Source organism: Rana temporaria, chromosome 2 (assembly GCF_905171775.1).
Source record: "Rana temporaria chromosome 2, aRanTem1.1, whole genome shotgun sequence".
Taxonomy (NCBI): Eukaryota; Metazoa; Chordata; class Amphibia; order Anura; family Ranidae; genus Rana; species Rana temporaria.
Window position 1 is genome coordinate 65,856,282 of NC_053490.1, and position 24,243 is coordinate 65,880,524.

The 24,243-nt window shown below is 41.8% G+C and overlaps 1 protein-coding gene across 3 annotated transcripts in view; it reads right to left on the reverse strand.

Moving 5' to 3' along the window:
* The window catches only part of LOC120929092 (neurofilament heavy polypeptide-like), a 74,511-nt gene that overhangs the window by 25,960 nt on the left and 24,308 nt on the right, over positions 1-24,243 (reverse strand). For 2 of the 3 annotated variants that reach the window (XM_040340297.1, XM_040340296.1), the window contains exons 9-16: positions 20,082-20,110; positions 18,134-18,177; positions 16,734-16,789; positions 14,188-14,216; positions 9,691-9,734; positions 8,702-8,757; positions 4,638-4,666; positions 1,034-1,068 (exon numbers count right to left, since the gene is read on the reverse strand). In XM_040340297.1, coding sequence (XP_040196231.1) covers positions 1,034-1,068; positions 4,638-4,666; positions 8,702-8,757; positions 9,691-9,734; positions 14,188-14,216; positions 16,734-16,789; positions 18,134-18,177; positions 20,082-20,110 — 322 coding nt within the window. The remainder of the gene's footprint in view (positions 1-1,033; positions 1,069-4,637; positions 4,667-8,701; positions 8,758-9,690; positions 9,735-14,187; positions 14,217-16,733; positions 16,790-18,133; positions 18,178-20,081; positions 20,111-24,243) is intronic. The other variant, XM_040340298.1, reaches the window with a different exon arrangement.

The following is a 24,243-nucleotide window of genomic DNA, read 5'->3' on the forward strand; positions in this document are numbered from 1 at the left end:
GTTGGCAAGTGGTTAAAGGGGTTGTAAAGGTTATTAAAAAAAAAAAGATTCCCTAAATAGCTTCCTTTACCTTAGTGCAGTCCTCCTTCACTTACCTCATCCTTCGATTTTGCTTTTAAATGTCCTTATTTCTTCTGAGAAATCCTCACTTCCTGTTCTTCTGTCTGTAACTACACACAGTAATGCAAGGCTTTCTCCCTGGTGTGGAGAAAGCCTCTTGAGGGGGGAGGGGCGAGCAGAAGTGTCAGGACACCCACTAACACACAGCTCCTTTATCTGCAAAGTAGAGAGTGTCCTGACTTGCCTGCTCGCCACCATTACTAGTATAAAAAAAATATATATATTAATGAAAATGCCATAAAACTATCCCCTATTTTGTAAACGCTATAACTTTTGCACAAACCAAAAGCTTAGTGCGATTTTTTTTTTTTACGAAAAATATGTAGAAAAATACGTATCGGCCTAAACTGAGGAAAAAATATGTTTTGATATATTTTGGGGGATATTTATTATAGCAAAAAGTAAAAAATATTATTTTTTTTTCAAAATTGTCTCTATTTTTGTTTATAGCGCAAAAAATAAACCGCAGAGGTGATCAAATACCACCAAAAGAAAGCTCTATTTGTGGGGAAAAGAAGGACGCCAATTTTGTTTGGGAGCCACGTCGCCCGACTGCGCAATTGTCAGTTAAAGCGACGCAGTGCCGAATCGCAAAAAGTGGCCTGGTCTTTGACCAGCAATATGGTCCGGGGCTTAAGTGGTTAAATTGGAATTTAGGTTGCCACTAGCACAGTGTTTTTCAACCACCAATTTATGGACCACTGGCTATGCTTGGAACATTGATTGCCAATATGAAGTCACTCAGCCAGATGTCATTAAAACCGGTCTATGAAAACAGAGGCTCATTTATTTTCACATAAATGTAACAGATCATTGTTGTTAGTATTTAATACATTCTGTATAATAAAACAAAAGAAATATACCAAAAAAAAATAAAAAAAAAACCACACACACACACACACACACCACGTACCTTCTGCATCGCTTGTCTTTTTAGGGGAATAGTCACTATAAAAAATAATGAAACAAAACATTGACGCAGATCTGAATATATATAGCTGCTTACCATTAACTGTACTAGCGTTCTTTTTTTATTCTGAAGCTAGCCTTGTTGCCGCAATGGGGAACATGTGTTTGTTTGGGAAACAGAGGCCAAGTGGTTAGCACTTCCGCCTAGCAGCACTAGGGCTGGGTTGGAATCCCAACCACACTACCTGCATGGAGTTTGCATGCAGAAAGGAAGACAGACCAAGAACACCATCCCTACGGTCAAGCACAAAAGGTAGAAACATTATGCTTTGGGGCGGTTTCTCTGCCAAAAGGTACAGGCCGACTTTGCCGCATGTATTGAAAAATCTTGGATGAGAACCTTCTTCCCTCAGCCAGAACACTGAAGATGGGTCTTCCAACCTGACAATGACCAAACCCATACCGCCAAGGCAACAAAGGAGTGGCTCAAGAAGAAGCAACATCAAGGTCATGGAGTGGCCTAGCCAGTCTCCACTCCAGACCTTACTCCTATAGGAAATGTATTGGGGGAGCTAAAAAAACAAAACAAAAAAAAAAACTTTGTATTGCCAAGTGACAGCCAAGAAGCTTAAGGCTTTAGAGAATACCTGAAAAGAAGAAGAGTGGACCAAAATCCCTCCTGAGATGTGTGCAAACCTGGTCACCAACTACAAGAAACATTTTACCTCTGTGCTTTGCAACAAGTGTTTCTCCACCAAGTACCAAGTCATGTTTTGCTTGGGGATTAAATACTTATTTTACTCACTGAACTGCAACCCAATTGATAATGGTTGCATCATGTGTCTTTCCTGGATTTTTGAATGATATCCGCCCTTTATCATTTAAAATAAGTCTATGATAAAAATGATAGAACCCAACAATCTGCAGGGCATTAAATAATTATTTCCCTTACAGTATGTGTAAAACGCTGTGTAAAATGATGGTGCTATACAAGTTCCTGTAATAAATAATATATGTCCCATACCTGAGGACTCATAGTTGGGCAACATGCTTTGCACAGGTACCTTGATGCATCAAGTTTGGCTTTACATGGGTTTCTAAATGTATGCAACAAAAAACTATTTTAACCTGGGAGTAGTTCTAACAGTTTAGCAAGTTTTTTTTTTTTTTTTTGTGCTGGCTAGCTTGAAAGTGTGCCAGGGACCTCATATTGTTTTGTATGTTGCTCTGCCCATGTGTAGTTTCCTGTTTATTAGTTAGGAGACTGATCAAAGCTGTAGCCATTGTTTCATTTTTGTATTGAGTGAAAACCCCAGACTGTGTTGCAGTACCCTTTTTCTGCCAGAGCCGCTTTTGTGTTTTCTGCACACTTGTTAAAAAATAATGTTAGGCCCAAAGGTCATTTTAAACCCCCAGTTAGTGTGTGTATTGTAATATTGTATGCATGTATGCGCGTACGTACACAAACACACACACTTGTGTTCATAAGTTTACATACCCTGGCCGAATTTATGATTTCTTGGCCATTTTTCAGAGAATATGAATAACACAAAAACTTTTCACTCATGGTTAGTGTTTGGCTGAAGCCATTTATCATCAATCAACTGCGTTTACTCTTTAAAGCACCACAACAGAAACTACCCAAAAGACCCTGATCAAAAAGTTTACATACCCTGGTGATTTTGGCCTGATAACTTGTGTGCATGTTAACACAAAGAGGTTTGAATGGCTATTAAAAGTAACCATCCTCACCTGTGATCCGTTTGCTTGTAATTACTGTGTGTACAAAAGGTCAATGAGTTTCTGGACTCCTGACAGACCCTTGCATCTTTCACCCAGTGCTGCACTGACATTTCTGGATTCTGAGTCATGGGGAAAGCAAAATAATTCTCAAAAGGATCTGTGGGAAAAGGTAGTTGAACTGTATACAACAGGAAAGGGATAAAAAAAAATGTATATGATATCCTAGGAATTGAGAATGCCAATCAGTAGTGTTCAAACTACTCAAGAAAGTGAAAATTAGGGGTTCTGTTGAAAGCAAACCACGGCCAGGTAGACCAAACTAAAATTTCAGCCACAACTGCCAGGAAAATTGTTCGGGATGCAGAGAAACCCACAAATAACTTCAGGTGAAATACAGGATACTCTGAAAACATGTGGCGTGGCTGTTTCAAGACGCACAGTAAGAAGGCACCTGAAGAAAGATGGGCGGCATGGTCGAGTCGCCAGAAGAAAGCCATTACTATGCAAATGCCACAAATTATCCTGCTTACAATAAGCCAAACAGCACAGAAGAGACAAGCCTTAAACCTTCTAGCACAAAGTCATTTGGAGTGATGAGACCAAAATTGAGATTTTTGGCCACAACCATAAACGCTACATCTGGAGGGGATTCAAAAAGGCCTATGATTAAAAGGTACGGAGGTGGATCGCTGATGTTTTGGAGGGGTGTGAGCTACAAAGGCACATGATATTTGGTCAAAATTGTTGACAAGATGAATGAAGTACGTTATCAAAAAATACTGGAGGAACATTTGCCTTCATCAGCCATGGGACGTACGCATGGGACGTACTTGGACATTCCAACATGACAATGATCCAAAACACAAGGCCAAGTCAACCTGTCATTGGCTACAGCAGAATAAAGTGAAGGTTCTGGAGTGGCCATCTCAGTCTCCTGACCTCAATATCATTGACCACTCTGGGGAGATCTCAAACATGCAGTTCATGTAAGAGAGCCCAAGAATTTACAGGAACTGGAGGCATTTTGCCAAGAGGTGTGGGCAGCTTTACCATCTGAGAAGACAAAGAGCCTCATCCACAAATACTTCAAGCTGTCGATGTTAAACAGGGCAATACACTGTATTAAGAACTGGTGTATGTAAACTTTTGATCAGGATCCTTTGGGTAGTTTCTGTTGCGATTAGGTTTTAAAAAAAAAAGGAGTAAGCACAGTTGATTGATAATGGCTTCAGCCAAACACCAACCTTGAGTGAAAGAAAAGTTTGTGTGTTGTGCGTTTGTGTAGTTATTTATATTCTCTAAAAAAAAAATGGCCAAGAAAACCTATGAGCACAAATTGTACATACACATGAAAAAAAAAACAAAAAAACAAAAAAAAAACTAAAAAACTAAAAAATTGGCAACAAATACCCAACGTGTCAAGTTTTAAAACTGCACATGCCAGTGAAGCAACAAAATGTTGGTGCTCAAAAGTTTCCATATGTGACCCTTTAGAAGCTCTTTCAAGTCATTAAAGTGATTGTAAAGGTTTGTGTTTTTTTTCCCCCCCAAATAACAAACATGCTATACTTACCTGCTCTGTGTAAGGGCTTTGCACAGAGCGGCCCCTCCTTTACTGGAGTCCCTCGGCGGCACTCCTGGCTCCTCCTCTTCATCGTGTGCCCCCACGAAGAGCCACTCTCCATGGAAGCACACATGCGGGCACGCTCCTGAGTCCTGCTGCTGCGTTCATGGACACAGACAGCAGGACAACTTATTACTAGTTATAAACATTACCCTTAGAAAGTGCATCTTACTAAGGGTTTCATTTTAAAGCTACCCTGTATTGCTAAGAAAAGGCATGCTTTGCATAATCAATATCTTACCCTAGGTCAGAGTTACGATTCCTTGTCCGCTTCAAAAAGATGAAAGGATAAAAATAAAAAAAAGTTTAGCTGTCATTCAGTTAAAAAAGACATGGAACAAGCATTATTTATCATACTTTTTAATGGGAAGTCCTTTCAGAACTGTAGTTTACAGTAGTGGTCTCCAAACTGTGGCCAGAGGGCCACATGCAGGTGGCCCTTGGGTCACTATTTAATTCACCGACACAAACGATGGGGCAGAATTCCTCTCAATGATGGGGCACAGTTCCTCTCAATGACACCAATGAGGGGACACAATTCCTCCCAGTGACACTAATAATAGGGCATTGTTCGATGCTGGGACATTTTCTACTTCCGATGGCCAGTCTGGCCCTCCTAAAGTCTGAAGGACAGCAAACCAGACCTTTGTTAAGAAAGTTTGGAGACCCCTGGTTTAGAGCATAGAACAGACTACAAATCATGAAGCCCCATAGCAAAATTTTGATGGGGTCTCGCTGTGACCTTTTTTGTGAGACCTGGCAATGACAACTGTGACAATGCTGTCAATGAGCCTAACAAAGTATGCCTAAATAAAAGGACAAGCGTCAGCAGATCTGTCATCATAGTCCGTACACGTCTAGGGAACAGTGCTGTGGACAGAAATTATCAGGTAAGAGGGGGCAACAGCACAGGGAATGAATTATTACTCTGTCCACATTAGCTCACCAGTCTTCAACAATTCTAATTTCAGGCCCTCAGTGGAAATACTAAACCCCACCAGTTATCAAGTGCTGAAATAGGTGGTCTGGTAGTCCTTAAAGAACATAAAGTATTAAAGTGGAATTTCACTCAAAAGTGGAAATTCCGCTCATCGGACTCCCCCCCCCCCCCTTCCGGTGCCACATCAGACGGAGAGGGAATGGGTACCCATTTCTGACAGGTACCGTTCCCCACTTCAGGGAGATGGGGCCCCACGGCCTTGTCTCTCTGAAGTTTGGCCCCCCGTCTCCTGCCTCCGCACCAATTATAAAAGCGCAGCGCGCTTCGTGCATGCGCAGTAGGAAACCGGGTGTGAAGCCGAAAAGGCTTCACTGCTGGGTTCCCTTAACAGAAATGGCGGCGGCTGCACCTGACAGCAGATCCAAAGATCAGCTGCAGTGCCGACATTGCGGGCTTCCTGGACAGATAAGTATCCATATATTAAGACCCCTTTCACACTGGAGGCATTTTTCAGGCGCTTTAGCCTGAAAAAAGTCTCATCTGCAATCCCACTGTGAAAGCCAGAGAGCTTTCAAACTGAAGCGCTGTGCTGGCAGGACGTCAAAAAACATCCTGCAAGCAGCTTCTTTGAGGAGCTTTAGGGACGGTGTATACACCGCTCCTAAAGCGCCCCTGCCCATTGAAATCAATAGGCAGTGGCGCTTTTAAACTTTTTTGTCTGCGGGTGTTAAAAGCTAGTGCCCGAAAAGTGCAGCAAAAACTGCGGTAAATTGTTGCTAAAACATAGCGCCGCTTTACTGCCGACGCCCCCACACTTGCAGTGTGAAAGGGCTTTAAATGTCAGCAGCTACAGTATTTTTAGCGGCGGACTTCAAATTTTTCATGGGGAGGCTGGACCTCCTCTTTAAGCAATATAATCAAATAATTTTATATGGGGATACAATTGTCTTGCACACAATTATTTGATAACCGTAATGCAAATGTCCTTCAGCTCTGGTTCACACTGGTGTGATTTGACATGTCAAATCAGCAGCATTTGCCAGCAATGGCACTGTCCTAAATCTGGGCGGCGCTTTACAGATTTAAAAAAGTAGTTTCTGTACTACTTTTTGCGATGTCTTTGTAAATCGTGGCCAAAATTGGGACCGACAAGCGGGAGTGAAATCGTGCAAGTAGCTGAACTCGCACAGCTTCACTCCCGCAGCCCAGTGTGAACCTGGGCTAAAACTTTGACTTTTCTTGCAGAACTACAAACTTCAGCTTTCTTCAAGTTTTAGCCGAGGAAACAATCTGGGATTTGTTGTCAGCCTCAGGAAGCCTGAATTAGGCATTATTATCCATTTAAGGATAGCCCTATATAATATAGAATGCTACAGGGTGGCCCTCCTGTGCGGAATCATATGTGTGTGTGTGTGTGTGTGTGTGTGTGTGTGTGTGTGTGAGAGATGGATATAGATTATAGATATAGAGACTTTCTTATTGTATACATATGACAACATTTATCCGGATACTCTTTACAGCAGCAATAAAACACCTCAACAAAACCCAAACATGCATACTCCTAGCACATACCCACATATCTATTTAAATATAAAAATTGTATTTGTATTTTATATAAAAAAGTCCTAAAAAACACTGTACCTGGGGGAGAAAAAAAAAACACAAACACACACGCACACAGGAGAAACTCCCATTTTCTATGCGGCCTCTTTAATAGAAAGTCCTGTCTCCTTTGATGGGCAGAACAGTCGTCCAATGGCAGCGCCGGAGACGGGACCCATTAGAGCAATGGTTCTCAACCTTCTAGTGCCGTGACCCCTTGATAAAATTTCCAAAGTTGTGGGGACCCCTAACAGTAAAATTATTTTTATAGCGTGGGGTTGTCAGCTCCTAAAGCAAGACAAGGAATCTGCGCCCCTAACCCACGGACATTTAGCGCTCCCCGAGTCCCTTTCACTCCTACAGTATTAAAACCCCTTATGGTACATATTAGGATGTACCACTCTTTTGTTCTCCTTGCTTTACCCTTTATCGCTCTCTATCCTAATTTCTCCCCCCCCCCCCCCCCAATCTAGCCTTCTTTTTTGTTCTCTTATTCCTCTCCCTTCCATATATTCTTTATTTTTATTCCATCTCTTACTCCTTGGTGGGGGTGGGTGGGATGAAGATCAGTGCTGGCAGGCAGTTGGGATGAGTTCTGATCAGCCAACTTAGGTGCTCTTGATCAAGGTCATCTGCTGATCCGAGAACTGTAATGGGGGCTTTTAATGGCAACCATAATTACAGGTAGTGTTACTCACTGTGTCTCCGGTTTCACTGCGTCTCTGACTTTGCGGTTTCTCATAAAGTGACACCTCTGCCGAAATCAGGAGATGGGGTCTCCTCCAGCCCCTCCCACTTCACATTCCTCACCAGTCAACTGACCTCTAGTCTGTGCCCCCCTAGCCATGCGGGGGAACTGAATGGGCGGCTGCGAAGAGGCTGAGTGGGCAGCTGTGTGCTCCAGGAACATCCCAGCTGGGCAGCCACAAAAAGGCTGGGAGAGCGGTGTGGGCTTCAGGAACAGCCCAACATATGGTGACCCCTGGCAAATAATTATTAAACCCCCAGGTTGAGAACCACTGCATTAGAGGCTGCCGTGTAAACAGGAAATACTCCTGTGTGTAAGGCACTCGTCCCGCCTTCTCCCTGTCCCCTCCAAGGCAGCCAGCATGTACATCTTTTGTGGTCCCGGCGTTGGGAGATCGTTGGGGGCCACAAAGGATATGTCCAGAGAACCAGGTGGGCTGTTCAAAACAGGAATTCGGGCCAAGATTGGCCCGTGTGCCGGACTTTGGACATGCCTGCTTTAAGCGATTAGTGTGCTTTTTAAGTGTCTTATATCTTCTCCCTGATGGCAACACACTAGCCTGGGTGGTTTGGATCAATACAAATGGCTTTTGTCTACTTTTTTAATTAGCTGGCATATGCCGTGTCCAAATTCGGTAGCTCTATTTCTATAATCCGCTGTGCTGTTTTTACCACATGACAGGCACTTCTTAGCCTCCTTACAGCTGGCATACACCAATACAGCGCAAAGAAGAATACTCTTAAAGTGGTTGTAAACCCTTACAAACTTTTGGCTACAGGTAAGCCTATAATAAGGCTGACCTGTAGCTACCCTGTATGTCTCCTAAACCCGAATTGTTTAGGAGATATCCCCTGTATTTGCACGTGCCGATGCAATCGGCAAATACATACGTGCCATTGCACGTGGACAGGCAAGTGTCCCAATAGTAAAAATGGCTGGAGCTTCTCCAAGAAAAATACTTTTGAATAACATATGGTGAGAAAACAGTGACCAATATTACAAATTTTTTCTTTACCGATGACCTAGCTCCAGATGTGGATGGGTGTTCTGATGATCCGGAACTATCCGTGTCTGCAAGAATGTACAACATGTTTGTTTACAGTACAAAGATAAATAATGCCATATCCTAACAGCTGGTAACCAATAAAACTATGTAAAAACCGCGTATATAGAAATTAAAACATCGTATATAGAAATTAAAGTATCAATACAAAAATGATAAATCTGTAAGATATCCCCCAGGAAGCTGTCCAATCATTCTGCTCGGCAACCATAGCACAGATCACAACAGGATCAAGTGCTAATGTACTAGGAGGGATTCCATAAGGATTCCAAATTTGTAGTGATACTTCATCTTTAAGATGCAAATTTTATTTAATATTTTGACCACCAATACATTGTTACCAACCTCGAAATTGTGGACCCCTGGCAATTCCTAGAACACTTATGAGCAATATGCAGTCACCCATCAATACACTTTAAAAAATTAAATAGAAGATAAGCTGGGATACAGTAGGTTTTAACTGCTTCGCAACTGCCCCACAGAGAGCAGCCGCAGAATGTGCCAGATCACGTACCCATTACGTGATCTGACACTTCTGCATTTGGGGCGCGCACCCCCGGCAACCCGCTTTACTGTAATTGGACACAGTGGGAACCAATCAGTGGGTCTGCCGATCATTCAGGACAAAGGCAGAACGGTGGTCTGCCTAAGTAATAAGGCAGACCACCGCTCGGTGAGAGGGAAATGTACCGATTCCGTGTTTCGAATCATTTTGTTGTATCAATGAAACGATAACTGCTGCTGCTACTGCTTTTTATCACTGAATTAAATGTTAATCTCACACATGAAGTCGAAACGTTGTTTTACTTAAAATCTAAAGAACTATGTAACAAATCTGTAGCAGAGCAGGAAACTCTAGCCGATTTGCCAGAATGCAACATTTCAAAGTCAGAAGACCTGGAAGAAAAAATAAATAAAAAAAAAAAAAAAACACCCCTTACCTTGTATAGCGTTCCTTTTTTTTGCTCGTGGAGAGGAAACGCTACTATAAAAGATGAAATATTAAAAATGGACCATGTAAATAAAATATCACTTTAGGACAAGGCAAACCTGGAGCAAAAAGAATACATGATGCTGAATATTAATGCCTAGCAAGATTTTGAATTTCATTTTTTAGACCACTTCTATACCGCGCCTATTCTGGCACTCCTCTCCATGTAAAAATCTTTTTTTTTGGCTAGAAAATTACTCAGAACCCCCAAACTGTATGCCATGGAACAGCTGAGCAGCCAATTGTCCCATTACTTTTAGTCCCTTAAAAAGTGGGAGGCACATATACAAACTGTGCGTAATTCCTACACTGTTCACCTGATTTGGCTGTAAATACCCTCAAATTAAATTTATATATATATATATATTTTTTATATATATATATATATATATATTATACATACACACACACACATATATACACACACACACACAGGCCACTTTAAATTAGGTACACCTTACTTGTTCTTACTTTTCCCGTTAGAACTGCCTTAATTCTTTGTGCCAAAGATTCAACAAGGGGTTGGAAACATTCCTGAGATTTTGCTTTATTTGAACATGATAGCATCACGCAGTTGCTGCAGATTTGTCGTCTGCACATTCATGATTTCCACCACATTTCAAAGGTGCTCCATTGGATTGAGATCTGGTGACTGTGGAGGTCATTGGAGTACAGTGACCTCATTGTCATGGTCAAGAAACCAGTCGTGAGATGATTTGAGCTTTGTGACATGGTGCATTATCCTGCTGGAAATAGCTATCAGAAGAAGACGGGTACACTGTAGTCATAAAGGGATGGACATGGTCAGCAACAATACTTGTGGCGTTTAAACGATCCTCAATTGGTACCAAGGGACCTCAAAGTGTGCCAACAAAATATCCTCCACACGATTACACAACCAGCCTGAACCGTTGATACAAGGCAGGATGGATCCATGCTTTCATGTTTACACCAAATTCTGACCCTACTATCTGAATGTTGCAGCTGAAATCGAGACTCAGACCAGGCTACACCCCCCCCCCCCCACATTCTATTGTCCAATTTTGGTAGCCTTAGTTTCCTGCTCTTAGCCGACAGGAGTGGCACTCTGTGGTTTTCTGCTGCTGTATCCCATCTGCTACAAGGTTTGATGTGTTGTGCATTTAGAGATGGTATTTTGCCTGCTTTAGTTGCAACGAGTGGTTATTTGAGTTACTTGTGCCTTTCTATTGTCTCAAACGAGTCTGCCCATTCTCCTTTGACCTCCGACATCAACAAGGCATTTTCCTCCACACAACTGCGGCTCACTGGATATTTTCTCTTTTTCAAACAATTCTCTGTAAACCCTAGAGATGGCCGTGTGTGAAATTCCCAGTAGATCAGCAGTTTTTCCAATACTCAGACGATCCTGCCACCAAAAACCATGCCATGTTCAAAAATCAGTTAAATCTGCTTTCTGATGCTCAGTTTGAACTTCAGCAGGTTGATTTTTCCACGTCTAGATACCTAAAATGCATGGAGTTGGTGCCATATGATTGGCTGATTAGAAGTTTGTGTTACCAAGCAAATGAACAGGTGTACCTAATAACGTGGCTGTTGAGTAGTTCATTTGGTAAAGTTCATTCTAGGGCCGAAACAACTAATAGATTCATCGACAACTAATGGATTATGAAATCAATCGATTACAATTTTCATAATCGATTAATCAAAATTTCAAAGTGCTACCAAAGACATTCGTCAAGCCGTCAAATGAACTAAAAAAACTTTTGTTTGAAAATCTACTAGTTTGTGGTTAGCCCCTTACCCAATAGTACTCATGAGGATCAGCTGGTTGCATTTTCTTTTACACCAATCACTATTGTTACAGAAAGATAAAGCTGGTGGATAGGTTATCAGCCCAATGTATAGACAAGTGTACTTGAATGATGGTATACACATGTACACACTCATCAGCATCAATAAAAGAGGTCTTTATTCTGGGTGGATCCTCATTTGGAGATTGCTTTCCATAGGGAAGGTTGCCGTTATTGTGACACCAGGAAGGGAGCATTTTTTTTTTGTTTGCGGTTGGCTTTTTGACGTTTTCTCCTACGAGTGAAGATTTAAAAAATTGTGACGAATGTCAGCATTTGGAAGCTGCTCATTGCCTTTGCAGTTATTTGTGGCTATTCTGTGGAGTTTTCTCCCAGTGCAGCATGGTAGAACTTTGATCAATTTAGCTTGGAATCACCAATTCCTGTGTATAGGATTTCTGATGTGCTTTGTGGGACAGCTTTTCTTGGGCTGGTATCAGACCTACATGATTGAGACAGACATTTGACCCATTCTGCAATGCTCTGGTGGAAATATGCAATGCCTCTTGAGGTTTTCCCAGAAATACTTACTGAATAAATTCTATTGCACCAACTTCAATGTCAATGAAAACACCTGAAGACGCCATCATGCGAAACGCATTGGGCTGTCTCCCTTTTCTCAGGCATTGGTCCCGAGTGTTTATCATAGTTCAGGATTACACATTTTTGTGACTATCAAGGAAATTGCTCACCTGTTAACGGGTTTATACAGAGTTTGCAGTTTCATTTTTTTTTGTTACACATCTTAAACAATATAAATAAATTTTTATGTATTTAAAGTTATTTTTATAAATCACTGTGTCATATTATTCCATTAGCAGGTTTCAGGACCTAACAGTCCCATTAATCTTTTTGTTGTATTCAATCCGGAATGTGGTGCTGTACTTCGGCTGATATACGCTATTCTAGTCTTTATTGGTCCTTTTGCATGGGTAAGCTTTTACTGACATATGTGGTAAGTGGCAGGTTTGGTAATCAATTTATAAATACCTGCAGGTTACATTATAGGGAGGAGTTGTACCAGTTACTGCACATCTACAAAATGCCCATGTAGTAGGAATTCTGAGGCTGCCGTACAATAACGGAGCGAGGAAAAAAAAAAAAAAAAAAAAAAAAAAAAAAAAAGGACCCTTCCTGCAACTCTTGTTTAATTCCTTTAAAGGGGTTGTAAAGGTAAAAATTGTTTTTCCTAAATAGCTTCCTTTACCCTAGTGCAGTCCTCCTTCGATTTTGCTTTTAAATGTCCTTATTTCTTCTGAGAAATCCTCACTTCCTGTTCTTCTGTCTGTAACTCCACACAGTAATGCAAGGCTTTCTCCCTGGTGTGGAGTGTCGTGCTCGCCCGCTCCCCTGCAATACAGGAGAGTCAGGACGCCCACTAACACACAGCTCCTTTGGAAGTCTGATGTCCCGGCCGGATACATGCAGACAGACCCGTCCGTTTTGGGAATCCGAGCAGTTCTGGAGGGTAATGCCAATGTGCCGCTCGTTCCGCGAGAATTCACGTCATCAAATGCCCCTTCGTGCAGGCTTCCTATCCACTGTAAAATTGTGAGCGTTTAGCATGTGCGTTATTTATTAAAGTTTTAAAAAGGTTTTACACGATCGAGGTATCCTTTGTCTCTTTCTATATCCATGCAAACGTGGTTACTATTGCTTTGGAGGATTGAAATAAGGTTATGATCCATATCAGGCTGTTTGTATCCAGTTAAGCCCAGCAATGTGTGTACATCTACATGTGACCTGGGGTCCCCTGTAACAAGGGAATATCAGGATCTGGTAAGCAGATCTGTGTGCTCTGTCGGTGGAGGCTTTCATTGGATGGATTGTCGCCTCTCATCTGTGATATTTAGGATTATACCATCTAAGGCCTTTTTTACGTTGGTGGAGGAGGATTTTGTTTTCTTTCTTTAGTCACAGATGTGATTTCTCATCATTTATTCATTCACTTGATTCATGGACTTTTTTTTCTTTGGATGCAGATAAGGTTTTTTTTTTATTGACACATGAGGATTGCTCATTTTGTTAATTATATTAATTGTCTTCATTGGTTTATTTATGCACATATTTTCTTATGAGGTTTAGCGCGATTTTTTCTTTTCCAATTTTTGATCACTGTTTAATGTTACACAGCAAGTCGCAGCTTTATATTTGCTCCATTAGCAACATTTATACACACGGTTTTGTTCACATTTGCGCAGTTTATTCCTTCTTTTTCCACACAGCTCCTTTATCTGCAACGTAGAGAACGTCCCGACTCTCCTGTATTCCAGGGGAGCGGGAGAAAGCCTTGCATTACTGTGTGGAGTTACAGAAGAACAGGAAGTGAGGATTTCTCAGAATAAGGACATTTAAAAGCAAAATTGAAGCGCGAGATAAGTGGAGGAGGACTGCTATAAGGTAAAGGAAGCCATTTGGGGGGGGGGGGGGGTGTACCTTTGCAACCGCTTTAAGTGCTTTCTGCATGACTAGGCAAAATATTAAATCATTTTTTACTTTTGTTGAGGGTTACAAACACATTATGTCCCTGAACCACTCTGTCACCATAACAGAAAGTGAAGAATATTACCACAACAACGAGGACACAAAAAAAAAACACAAATTAAAAATCTTACCGTGGAGTAGCTGAACGTGTCCTCTTCCCCTTGCATGAAGAGAATAGAAAGATTAAAAAATGATCAAGTGTCATTACGCTACAATAAGCATTCCTATGCAACAGCAAACAATAAGTATTCCTATTAAACTTTTTTCAAAGGACAAGTTCACCTTTTGTTGCACCCATGTTCAGGTTGTAACATGCTAAAAATGTACCAACCCCCCCCCCCCCCCCCCCCCCCCCCAGCCACAATTTAAAGAAAATGCACCTGTGCGGGGCTACGCCTGTCCAGCCGCGTCAGTCATTCAGTGTTCTGTGAATGAATGGACTACAACTACTAACAGCCATTGGCTTGTAGTTCTCAAAAGCGCTGATGGGGGGTGGGGAACGCACCGATTACTGTATAAATGACACGGGCGGGGGAGGGGTTAACACTAGGAGGCAAACAAGGGGTTAAGTGTGTCCTAGGGAGGAGTTTCTAATTGTGCGGGGGAAGTGAACTCACTGCGAGTACAGAGAGATCGCTGTTCCTAATCACTAGGAACTGACGATTGCACTGTACTCACCTGACAGAACAGGGATCTGCTTTGTTTACACAGGCAGATTGCCATTCTGGCTCTCTGTAAAGCGATAGAGAGTGGCCGGACATCGCGGCAGCACGCATCGGTTCCTGCGCCCACTGTATCTATTACATGATGCGCCGTACCAGTATGGCAATTCGCTCAATAGAGCCGCCCTGCCGCAGTATAACTGTGGTGGCTGGTCGGCGAGTGGTTGAAGTTCTAAGTAATACAGCAAGAGTAGTGGCAACATATCAAAATCTAGAATTAAAGCAAAAGTGGTTGAAAGTGAAAGATCAAATGTAACAGGGCAACTCCAAGTATAATCAAAGAAATATCATTTTCATGTTTTAGAGTAGTCAGGGGATAAAAAGGAAGGGGTGATTTTACATATGGTCACTGCACTATACCCATAAGGCAGCTTTCTCTTCTTATAACTTGGTATATTTCTGGTGGTAAAAGGCTTAAAGAATAAAAAACACTTTAAAAACAGCTTTGGGATTTAAAAGATCTACTTTCATCCTCAATCCTCCCATACCCATTATCTTACGTAAAAGCATCATCAGCCTTTAACCTGATGACCACTGAGATGAACTTTCTCCTTATAATCGCCAATGCTCCTTCCTCATTTCTCCCCCATTGTTCTGACCTTTTGCTGCAACTGTTCCTTTGCCCCCTAGATTCATTCACTTGCTACATTGTGGGCCTGAGACTAATCCTATAGACCAGGGGGTCTCCAAACTTTTCTAAACAGCCAGTTTACTGTCCGGTAATTGGCATTAGGGGGAGGAATAGCAATCCATCGTTTGTGGAAGGGGTAGTGGCCCATCATTGGTGTCAACTGCAGAAATTGTGCCCAATTGTCAGTAACAAGAATTATGCCTCATTGTTGGTGTCAGTTGGTAGAATAGTGTCTTGCATCAGTGGGAGGAAAAGTGTACAAAGGGCTAGATAAAGGCAAGCAAAGGGCCACAGTTTGGATATCACTGCTATAGACCAAGGTTTAGCCTGGAAACCCACCCATTCCCAGCTCGCTGACCTATACATAGAAATCACTTCACCCATGTCACCAATAAGTTTGAGGTGGCCATTTGTTTCTGACTTCTGTGCATTTCCTGAACTAAAGATGTGTACATTTCTCTGTCAATGTCTGGATTCTGCTCTCTGCATAAACATTCAACAAAATACATATTTAAACAGGAAAGAAAGAAAAACAAAAGAAAAGAAAAGTTGTTCCTCAAATAGATCCTGGCAAATCAAGTAAACTTGCACATAGGGCATTTCTCCTTTTTCCTTGCACTTGCTGTTCCCTGGGAGCTCTGAAAGTTAAGATATGTATTGCGTATTACACAATGCCACCTTAAAAGCACAAAGCTTTACAAATTTGTTATTTTAAAGAAATGGTCTTCAGAATCCCATTAGAGATGCAAGTGCCCCATAATCAGATTCTAGGTGGGGGGGAGGTAATACAATTCCTTTCTATCAAGTGGCATCAATTCCCTAGGACAAGAATATTAGAATGACAGCACCGTGCAAAGAAATAGGGTCCTGACTAACCCAGGCAGTTGAACCTACCTCTTCTGCTTCCTCTTAAAGCACTTCTACTAAGTTTTTATGAATCTCAGACTAGTGGTATTCTTAAATATATATTCAGAGTTGAGCTTAAATTGTAGCTCCTAAAAGTCTATTATGAAGATCATCTTGCTTAATCTTCCTCTGGTCAATATGTACCAAGACAGTTGGGTCCTCCACTCCACGCCATCTATCCAATCTGTACTACAGACCCAACCAGCTGGAATACAACTCTTTATTATTTATAGTATTAGCAAAACATTATCCTATGTTCATACAGAAATGAAGGTTTTCAAGCTGGAGGATATCAACCAAGCAAGCACTAGGGGTAAAAGCGCTCCAAATTTTTATCAAGGTGACCTGCTTTAAGAAAAGTTATTTTGGATAAAATACAGTGCGAAACAGTAACCAATATTACAATGTTTTTCTTTACCAATTGTCTAGTTCCAGATGATGTGGATTGACCTTCTGATCCGGGCCATTCCTCATCTACAAATATATACACAACAGGTTTATTTATGGTACAAACCTATATAATGTAATATCTTAACAGCTGGTTACTAACAAGAATATGTTTGGCATTACCAATGCAACTTGGTAAACACAGCATGCATATAAATGAAGATGCATCACTACGAATTTTAAATCCTTATGGCATACCCAAAGAAGCTGTCCAACCATTCTGCTCAGCAACCATAGCACGGATCAGAACAGGATCAAAATGTCAGAGTAATAGGTCTCCTGATGGAATTTATAAGGATTAAAAATGTGTAGTGATACTTCAAGATGCAATTTTATTATAAGTTGTTGACCAATAATACGTTGTTACCCAACCACTAAATTATGTACCACTGGCAATTCGTAGAACACTTATTCTGTGTGTGGTTGGGGGGGTTCGAGATCGTCAGCAATGAAAATATTCCAAAGGGTAGTATTGGGGGCATTAGTGGTAGGTGGTCTAAAGCACATAAACCCACGGGTAAGTATAGTAACAAGTCCTATTTGCAAACTTGGAACACCCAATAAGGGGACAGTATGCAAAACTAAACTACATGGCATGTTCACCAATGCCAGGAGCATGGCGGAGAAGTAGTACTGTTGAACGAGGAGGATTTTGATTTTGTAGGAATTCCAGATACCTGGCCCAACAGCTCTCATGATTGGCAACCATTCAAGGGTATTCCCTTTATCGCTGGGATAGAGGGGGGGTATGCCTATATATTAAGGATGAGCTCAGGTGTGTTAGCAACTCGCACATGCAGAGCCTGACAGAAGTCGGCACTGCACAGCAAGACATTTCTCGATCTCTGCAGCTGCGGATCGGGAAATGTCTAACTGCTTGCGATTAGCGCTGTGCAGTGCCGACTTCCTGGTGGGCTCTGTACATGAGGGTTGTGAACATGCCTGAGCTCATCCTTACTATATATCAAGAATAATGTACAAGTAAATGTGAGAGATGACATCAATAAGGGAGCTAGGGAGGAGGTGGAACCCTTATGGAAAGTGTGCCAAAGGGATGAAGCTAAAAAGGGAAAATACTGGGAGTAGGCTCTAGGCTCCCCAACAGGGAGGAGAGGGAGACAGACCTTTTATCACAATTTGGATTAGCAGCAAGAATGGGAAGTGTTATAATGGGGGGATTTTAAATTATCCAGACTGGGCAGAGGGAACCACGCATTCATCTAAGGCTCGCCAGTTTCTAAATGTCTTGTAGGACAATTTCATGGGTCAGATGGTAGATGCACCAACTAGAAACAAGCTAGCTAATTTTTCCAGTGTGCAACAAACTAAAGTCAGAAAACCGGAATAGAAAAAAAAAAAAAAAAACCTTACCTTGTTCAGCATTCTTTTTTTCTGCCCGTGGAGAGGAAAATTTGCTATAAAATATGAAAATATATATAAAAAACACAAAAACACACACTTTTAGGACAAGGCAAACCTGGAGCAAAAGGAATGCATGATACTAAATATGAATGCCCAGCAAGATCAATAACCTGTGTTGAAATCTATAGGGAATTTATAGTGGTTTTGTACATTCTCTGCTTAATTTCAGTCAGGACCAAAAACTAAAATTTTGAAAAAAATATTTAAACTAGAAAATGCACTTCCTGCAGAAAATGCATTGGAATAGCTTTAGCAATTCAGCTATTCAGCAAACTGGATGAATAGCTTAAATCCGTAAGAAAAAGTTGACGTGAGAATAGTTGGAAAAGTAGGAATGGAATGGTCTTATTTTTATTTGTGTATAATGTGGAAGAACCCCTGCATGAGCAAATGATGCGCTGCCATGCACTTAAAATAGTAGTAAACTCTGTTCTACCACTTGTAGCTACAGGCAAGCCTATAGAAAGCTTACCTGAGATATTCAGAGTGCATGCAGCCAGTGACGTTACTGCATACAGTTCCACACCTTCAGAGCCTGTGCCGCAGGACACATAGCCGGAGGTCATGTAGCCGGAGGACAAGAACCTTGAAGGAAGACTGGGGGGAAGAAGTCAGCCTTCTCAACGGTGACAGCACGGCACCGGAGGGATTCGTTTTAAGGAAAGTCTCCCAATCAACTGCCGTTTACTACCGCTTTGAATGCAGTTTTGACTGGCACAACTCATTGAAAAAGCACCTACTGCTTGAGTTTCATTTCACCAAGGTTACTAGAATTTTTAGATTTTCTAATTGGGTCAACCGCAGCAAAAAAAAATAAAAAAAAGGGGGGAGTAGGATGGACTGTTTTTCTTGAACAAACAAATTTCTAATAGTTTATGTGGTCATCATTTAGTAAAGTTCATTCATTCCAAAATGGAATGTTAGCCGGTTAAGACCCGAACCAATATGCAGGTTAAGGACCTTGCCCCTTTTTGTGATTCGGCACTGCGTCGCTTTAACTGACAATTGCGCAGTCGTGCAACGTGAGTCCCAAACAAAATTGGCGTCTTTTTTCCCACAAATAGAGCTTTCTTTTGGTGGTATTTGACCACCTCTGCGGTTTTTAGAGCGACAATTTTGAAAAAAAAAAAAAAAAAAAGCAATATTTTTTAACTATAATAAATATCCCCAAAAAAATAAATATAAAAAAAAAAACAAACATTTTTTTCCCTCAGTTTAGGCCGATACGTATTCTACCTATTCTTGGTATTTTTTTTAATATTGTGAAAGATGTTACGCCGAGTAAATTAATACCCAACATGTCACGCTTCAAAATTGCGTCCTCTCGTGGAATGGCAACAAACTTTTACCTTTACAATCTCCATAGGCAACGTTTAAAAAAATTCTACAGGTTGCAGGTTGAGTTACAGGGGAGGTCTAGGGCTAGAATTATTGCTCTCGCTCTACCGATCGCGTCGAAACCTCACGTGTGGTTTGAACACGTTTACATATGCGGGCGCTACTCACGTATGCATTCACTTCTGCGCGCGAGCACTGCGGGACGCGGCGCGTTTTCTGGCTCCTAACTTTTTTAGCTGGCTCCTAGATTCCAAGCAAATTTGTCAAACCCTGCTTTATTTGGCCTTTTTGCATGGGTACGTTTTTCCCTGACATATGTGGCAAGTGTCAGATTTGGTAATTAAAGTTTACAATATCTATGTGGTCGATTTCAGTCGAGGGAGTAGTTGTACATGTATGTAGCAGTGTTAATTTTGACATCAAAATTTCAATTTACTCATTTCCATTAATGAATGGGTTACAGACATGTCCCTGAACCACCATCATCACCAGGACAGGAAGTGAAGGATATTTCCAACACAAGGACACATGAAACCAATATGTAAAATTAAAATCTTACCCTGGTGTAGATTTACGAGTCTTCCTCTCCTTAATGAAGAAAATAGAAAGAATAAAAATGATCAACTGCCATTATGTTACAACAAGCATTCCAATGAAACAATAAGCAATCCTATTCAACTATTTTTTAAAGGATAAGCTCACCTTTTGTTACATGTTACACCCAAATTGAGCGTGCAACATATCATGCTACAAAATTTACCGTCCTTCACCCCCTCCCCATTGTCAGCGAGTGGGTAATTATCTCCCCCAGTTCGCTGCCACAATCTAAAGAAAACGCAGCCACACGGTGCTCCTCCTACCCGGCCACATCATTCAGTGAACGAGTGGACTACAACTACCGACAACATTTGCAGCTATTAGCTTGTAGTTCTCAACAAGCTACCAGTGTTTGAGTGCTGTGGTAGTTCATTGATTCTTCCTATTAGTGTGAAACTGTCTGCCCATAGAATGTACAGGTAGACAGCTTACACAGACAGTGTTCAGGAGACCTGCATGGCATCAGTGATCTGCTCATCGCTGGTGCAATGCATTTCAGGCTCCCAAAACAAACAATAAAATGCAAAAAAAAAAAAAAAATTCCCTGCAAAAAAAAAGTTTTGTCAAGGTGAACTTATCCTTTAGACTGCCAACTAGATTATGTATTTTGGCTTCTATGTAGCTTCCTTTAAAGCCAAGTACACACATCGAATATCGGGCGGCATAGAACAGTTTCTATTGACATTCAGCTTGTGTGTACTGCGGCCAACAGAAGCTGGACGTTCGGGACATGACTGAATGGACTGGATCCCCATCAGCGCCACTGGCTGAGAGATCGCTGTACCAACATTGCTTCGTTAGTACATCGGCTCCAAACTAAGTGGTCATTCGAAAAAAGAATATCTAGCAGTCTGTATGAGGGTTTAGTTATGTAAATCTTTGTAGGTAACACAGATAAGGATATATACTGACTTTAGACTGTAAGGTCAGGCAAACAGCTAAATATACAGTTAAAAGCAAACATATTCCTGTTCAGCCAATTTTGGCTCAGCAAAGCAACGATCCCCAACTAGATCAGAATGTTTTACCTCCCTCCTCCAGTTATGTGTGCATACATTTATTTTTTAATGAACATATACAGTGGGGGAAATTTGATCCCCTGCAGATTTTTTTATGTTTGCCTATTTCAAAGAAATTAAGGGTCTATAAGTTTTATCATAGATGTATTTTAAATGAGAGACTGAATATCAACCAAAAATCACACAGGTTACAAAAGTTATAAATGGAGTTCCCAATCTGCCATCTTGAAGGACAGGTTTGTCGAGAAGGGTTATGAGGTTGAAAACCTTCAAGGTGAAATTGATCGAATCCTGCAGGATTGAACAAAGTTCACTTTTGCAGGTGCGTCCCAAGAAGGCGAGAGACGAGAAAATTAGATGGTCTTTTTTCACCTCATACTCGGTTCAATCTAGACAAACTAAGGATATTTAAAAAAAAAAAAAAAAAAAAACATTGGGGTATCCTTCAAAACAACATAGTCTTGGGTCCTGCCATACCCGCAAGAGCAGGTGTCATCTTTAGGGGTGCTAGGTCCATTCAAGGACAGATTGCGCCTAATTTTATTGATCCCCCCCCAAAAGTCACTTTTTTTCCAGGATTGTAGCGCTTTTTTCCCTTGCTGCAAGTGTAATGTGTGTTTACACAACACTAGTGGCCGACAAAAAAGCAAGACCCTTGGCCCCTTGTTTATTGGCGCCCATTGTGTGACGTTTTTGACACTAATGCGCCATGACGTTGCACGTTGACGGCCTCCTATACATGGTGAGGCGCGCCGCGTTCCATGTGACGCTTCGCGTCATGACGTCGCACGGCCGAGCGCGTTGCATTCTGCTGGCGCGGTGACGCCACGCGGCGTTCCATTGCCGCGATTCGCGTGACCATGGCGACGGGTCGCGCCGTGATGTCACATGTGCAGCGCGGTGGACCTTGGTCATATAGCTCTGCATAATACACCGGCCGAGTGCCATCTCCGTTGTGGGCGCTCGGTACGGGTGTAGGTGCGAGAGGTCAGCGTGACAAGAGAGTCCAATGAAGGGTTGAGGGTGGTTAGTATGTGCACCCATGGCAGAGTGCTGTGGATGTTCCCTCCCCCCTCCTCCCATTGGTATGGCTGATGAGACCCCTATAAAAAGGTTTCTATTGGTTTATGCAGTTTAAGGAACCTGACCAATGATTATGGACGGGTGACAGGTGGATGCTGGACACCACATGTCTAGTCACGCCCCGATCTTTTTGGCGGCCTTTTTCGACTTCTGTTATTGGTCATATGGAGATCATTACCGGGTCACTGAATAGCCATTTGGTTGACCCAGGATGCGTTTTAGATTTACTGGTTTGTGATTGGTCTGTGTTTGGAGGCTGCGAGTCTTATATGTCATGTGACTGACTCTCCCTTAGTCATGTGACAACTCTTCCCCAATCACAGACATACATGGCACAACTCGCCTGTTTGGGTTGGTGGCCAGTTCAATTAGGAGTATTTTACTATAAATGTATGGCAATATGAGAGAGCAGGTAGATGCCCCAGTTGAAGTCCCCTTGGACAAAACGCGTCAGGCTTGGTACGCCTACTCCTAATATTGCTTTTTATTTACTTTTTTGTGATCACTTTTTATCAGAATTTGTTTGGTTTTATTGCAATAAAGCCTCATCTTTTTTGATCTGCACCATCTGGAGCATTTTTCTTTTTCCTTGCATGATCTGCTGAACAAAGTTCTAGCTTCACCATCGTTTTACATCCCCTTTGGGGTAATCGCTTTACTACGCAATATTGGCTTGGAGTTGGGGGCCTTCCTCCTCCCTCCCCTGTGGTCCGTTCGTTTGATCCAGATCGATTCACCTCTATGGAGAGCCTTCCATCAAGGACTATTGCGATACATCTAGGACAAACCCATTCTTCCCATCATTCAGCCTTTTGACACATCGAGCTGATCCTTCCTGGTATAGTCCACGCTTTCACGATCTGCTGTGGGCAGGCAGAACCTTGGGATCCGGTAAGAGTATTTCACCTACTTCATATAGTTGAGAAGAATGCCTTGTCCCTGATAATCGATGTGATCACTTGTTCTACAGTGAATTTTTTGTGGACATTCATTTGCACTTTTATTATATCACATTTATTTATTTCACTTTAGTCACTTCATGGTGACATTCTAAGTTTTGTATCAATCACAGCGCTACATTTTTTTTCCTTTAGTTCAGTGAGTAAAATAAGTATTTGATCCCCCTACCAACCAACAATAATTCTGGCTCCCACAGACAAGCTACAGTATGTGGTACACAGATTAGTCAATGCCAATTTAAGCTTCTCCAACGACAACTAGTTATGTGTATAAAAAGAGACACCTGTCCACAGAATCTCTATTCCATTCAAACCTCACCATCATGAGCAAGACCAAAGAGCTGTTAAAAGGACATCGGGGGCAAGATTGTAGACCAGGGATCCTCAAACTACGGCCCTCCAGCTGTTGCAGAACTACACATCCCATGAGGCATTGGAACACACTGACATTCACAGACATGACTAGGCATGATGGGAATTGTAGTTCCTGAACAACTGGAGGGCCGTAGTTTGAAGACCCATGTTGTAGACCTACACAAGCTGGAATGGGCTACACGATTATCAGCAAGAAGCTTGGCGAGAATGAGACAACCGTTGGAGCGATTTACAAATAGAAGAAATATAAACTAACCAATTGTCCTCGGCCAGGAGCTCCATGCAAGATTTCACCTCGTGGGGTAAAAATGATCATGAGAAAAAAGGAGGGATCAGCCCAGAACTACACAGGAGGATCTTGTGGATGATCTCAAGTCAGTTGAGACCACAGTCACCAAACAAACCATTGGTAACAATACGCCGCCATGGATTAAAATCCTGCAGAGCCCAACAAGGTTCCCAACCTCAAGGCACATGTACAGGCCAATTTAAAGTTTGCAAATTGAGCTAAACGATTCAGATAAGGATTGGGAGAAAGTGTGGTCGGATGAGACCAAAAATGGAGCTCTGTGGCATTAACTTGACTCGCCATGTTTGGAAAAAAAAAAAAAAAGCATGGAGGTGGAAACCTTACGCTTTGAGGTGGTTTCTCTGATAAAAAGTACAGGCCCACTTTTCTGCATTGCAG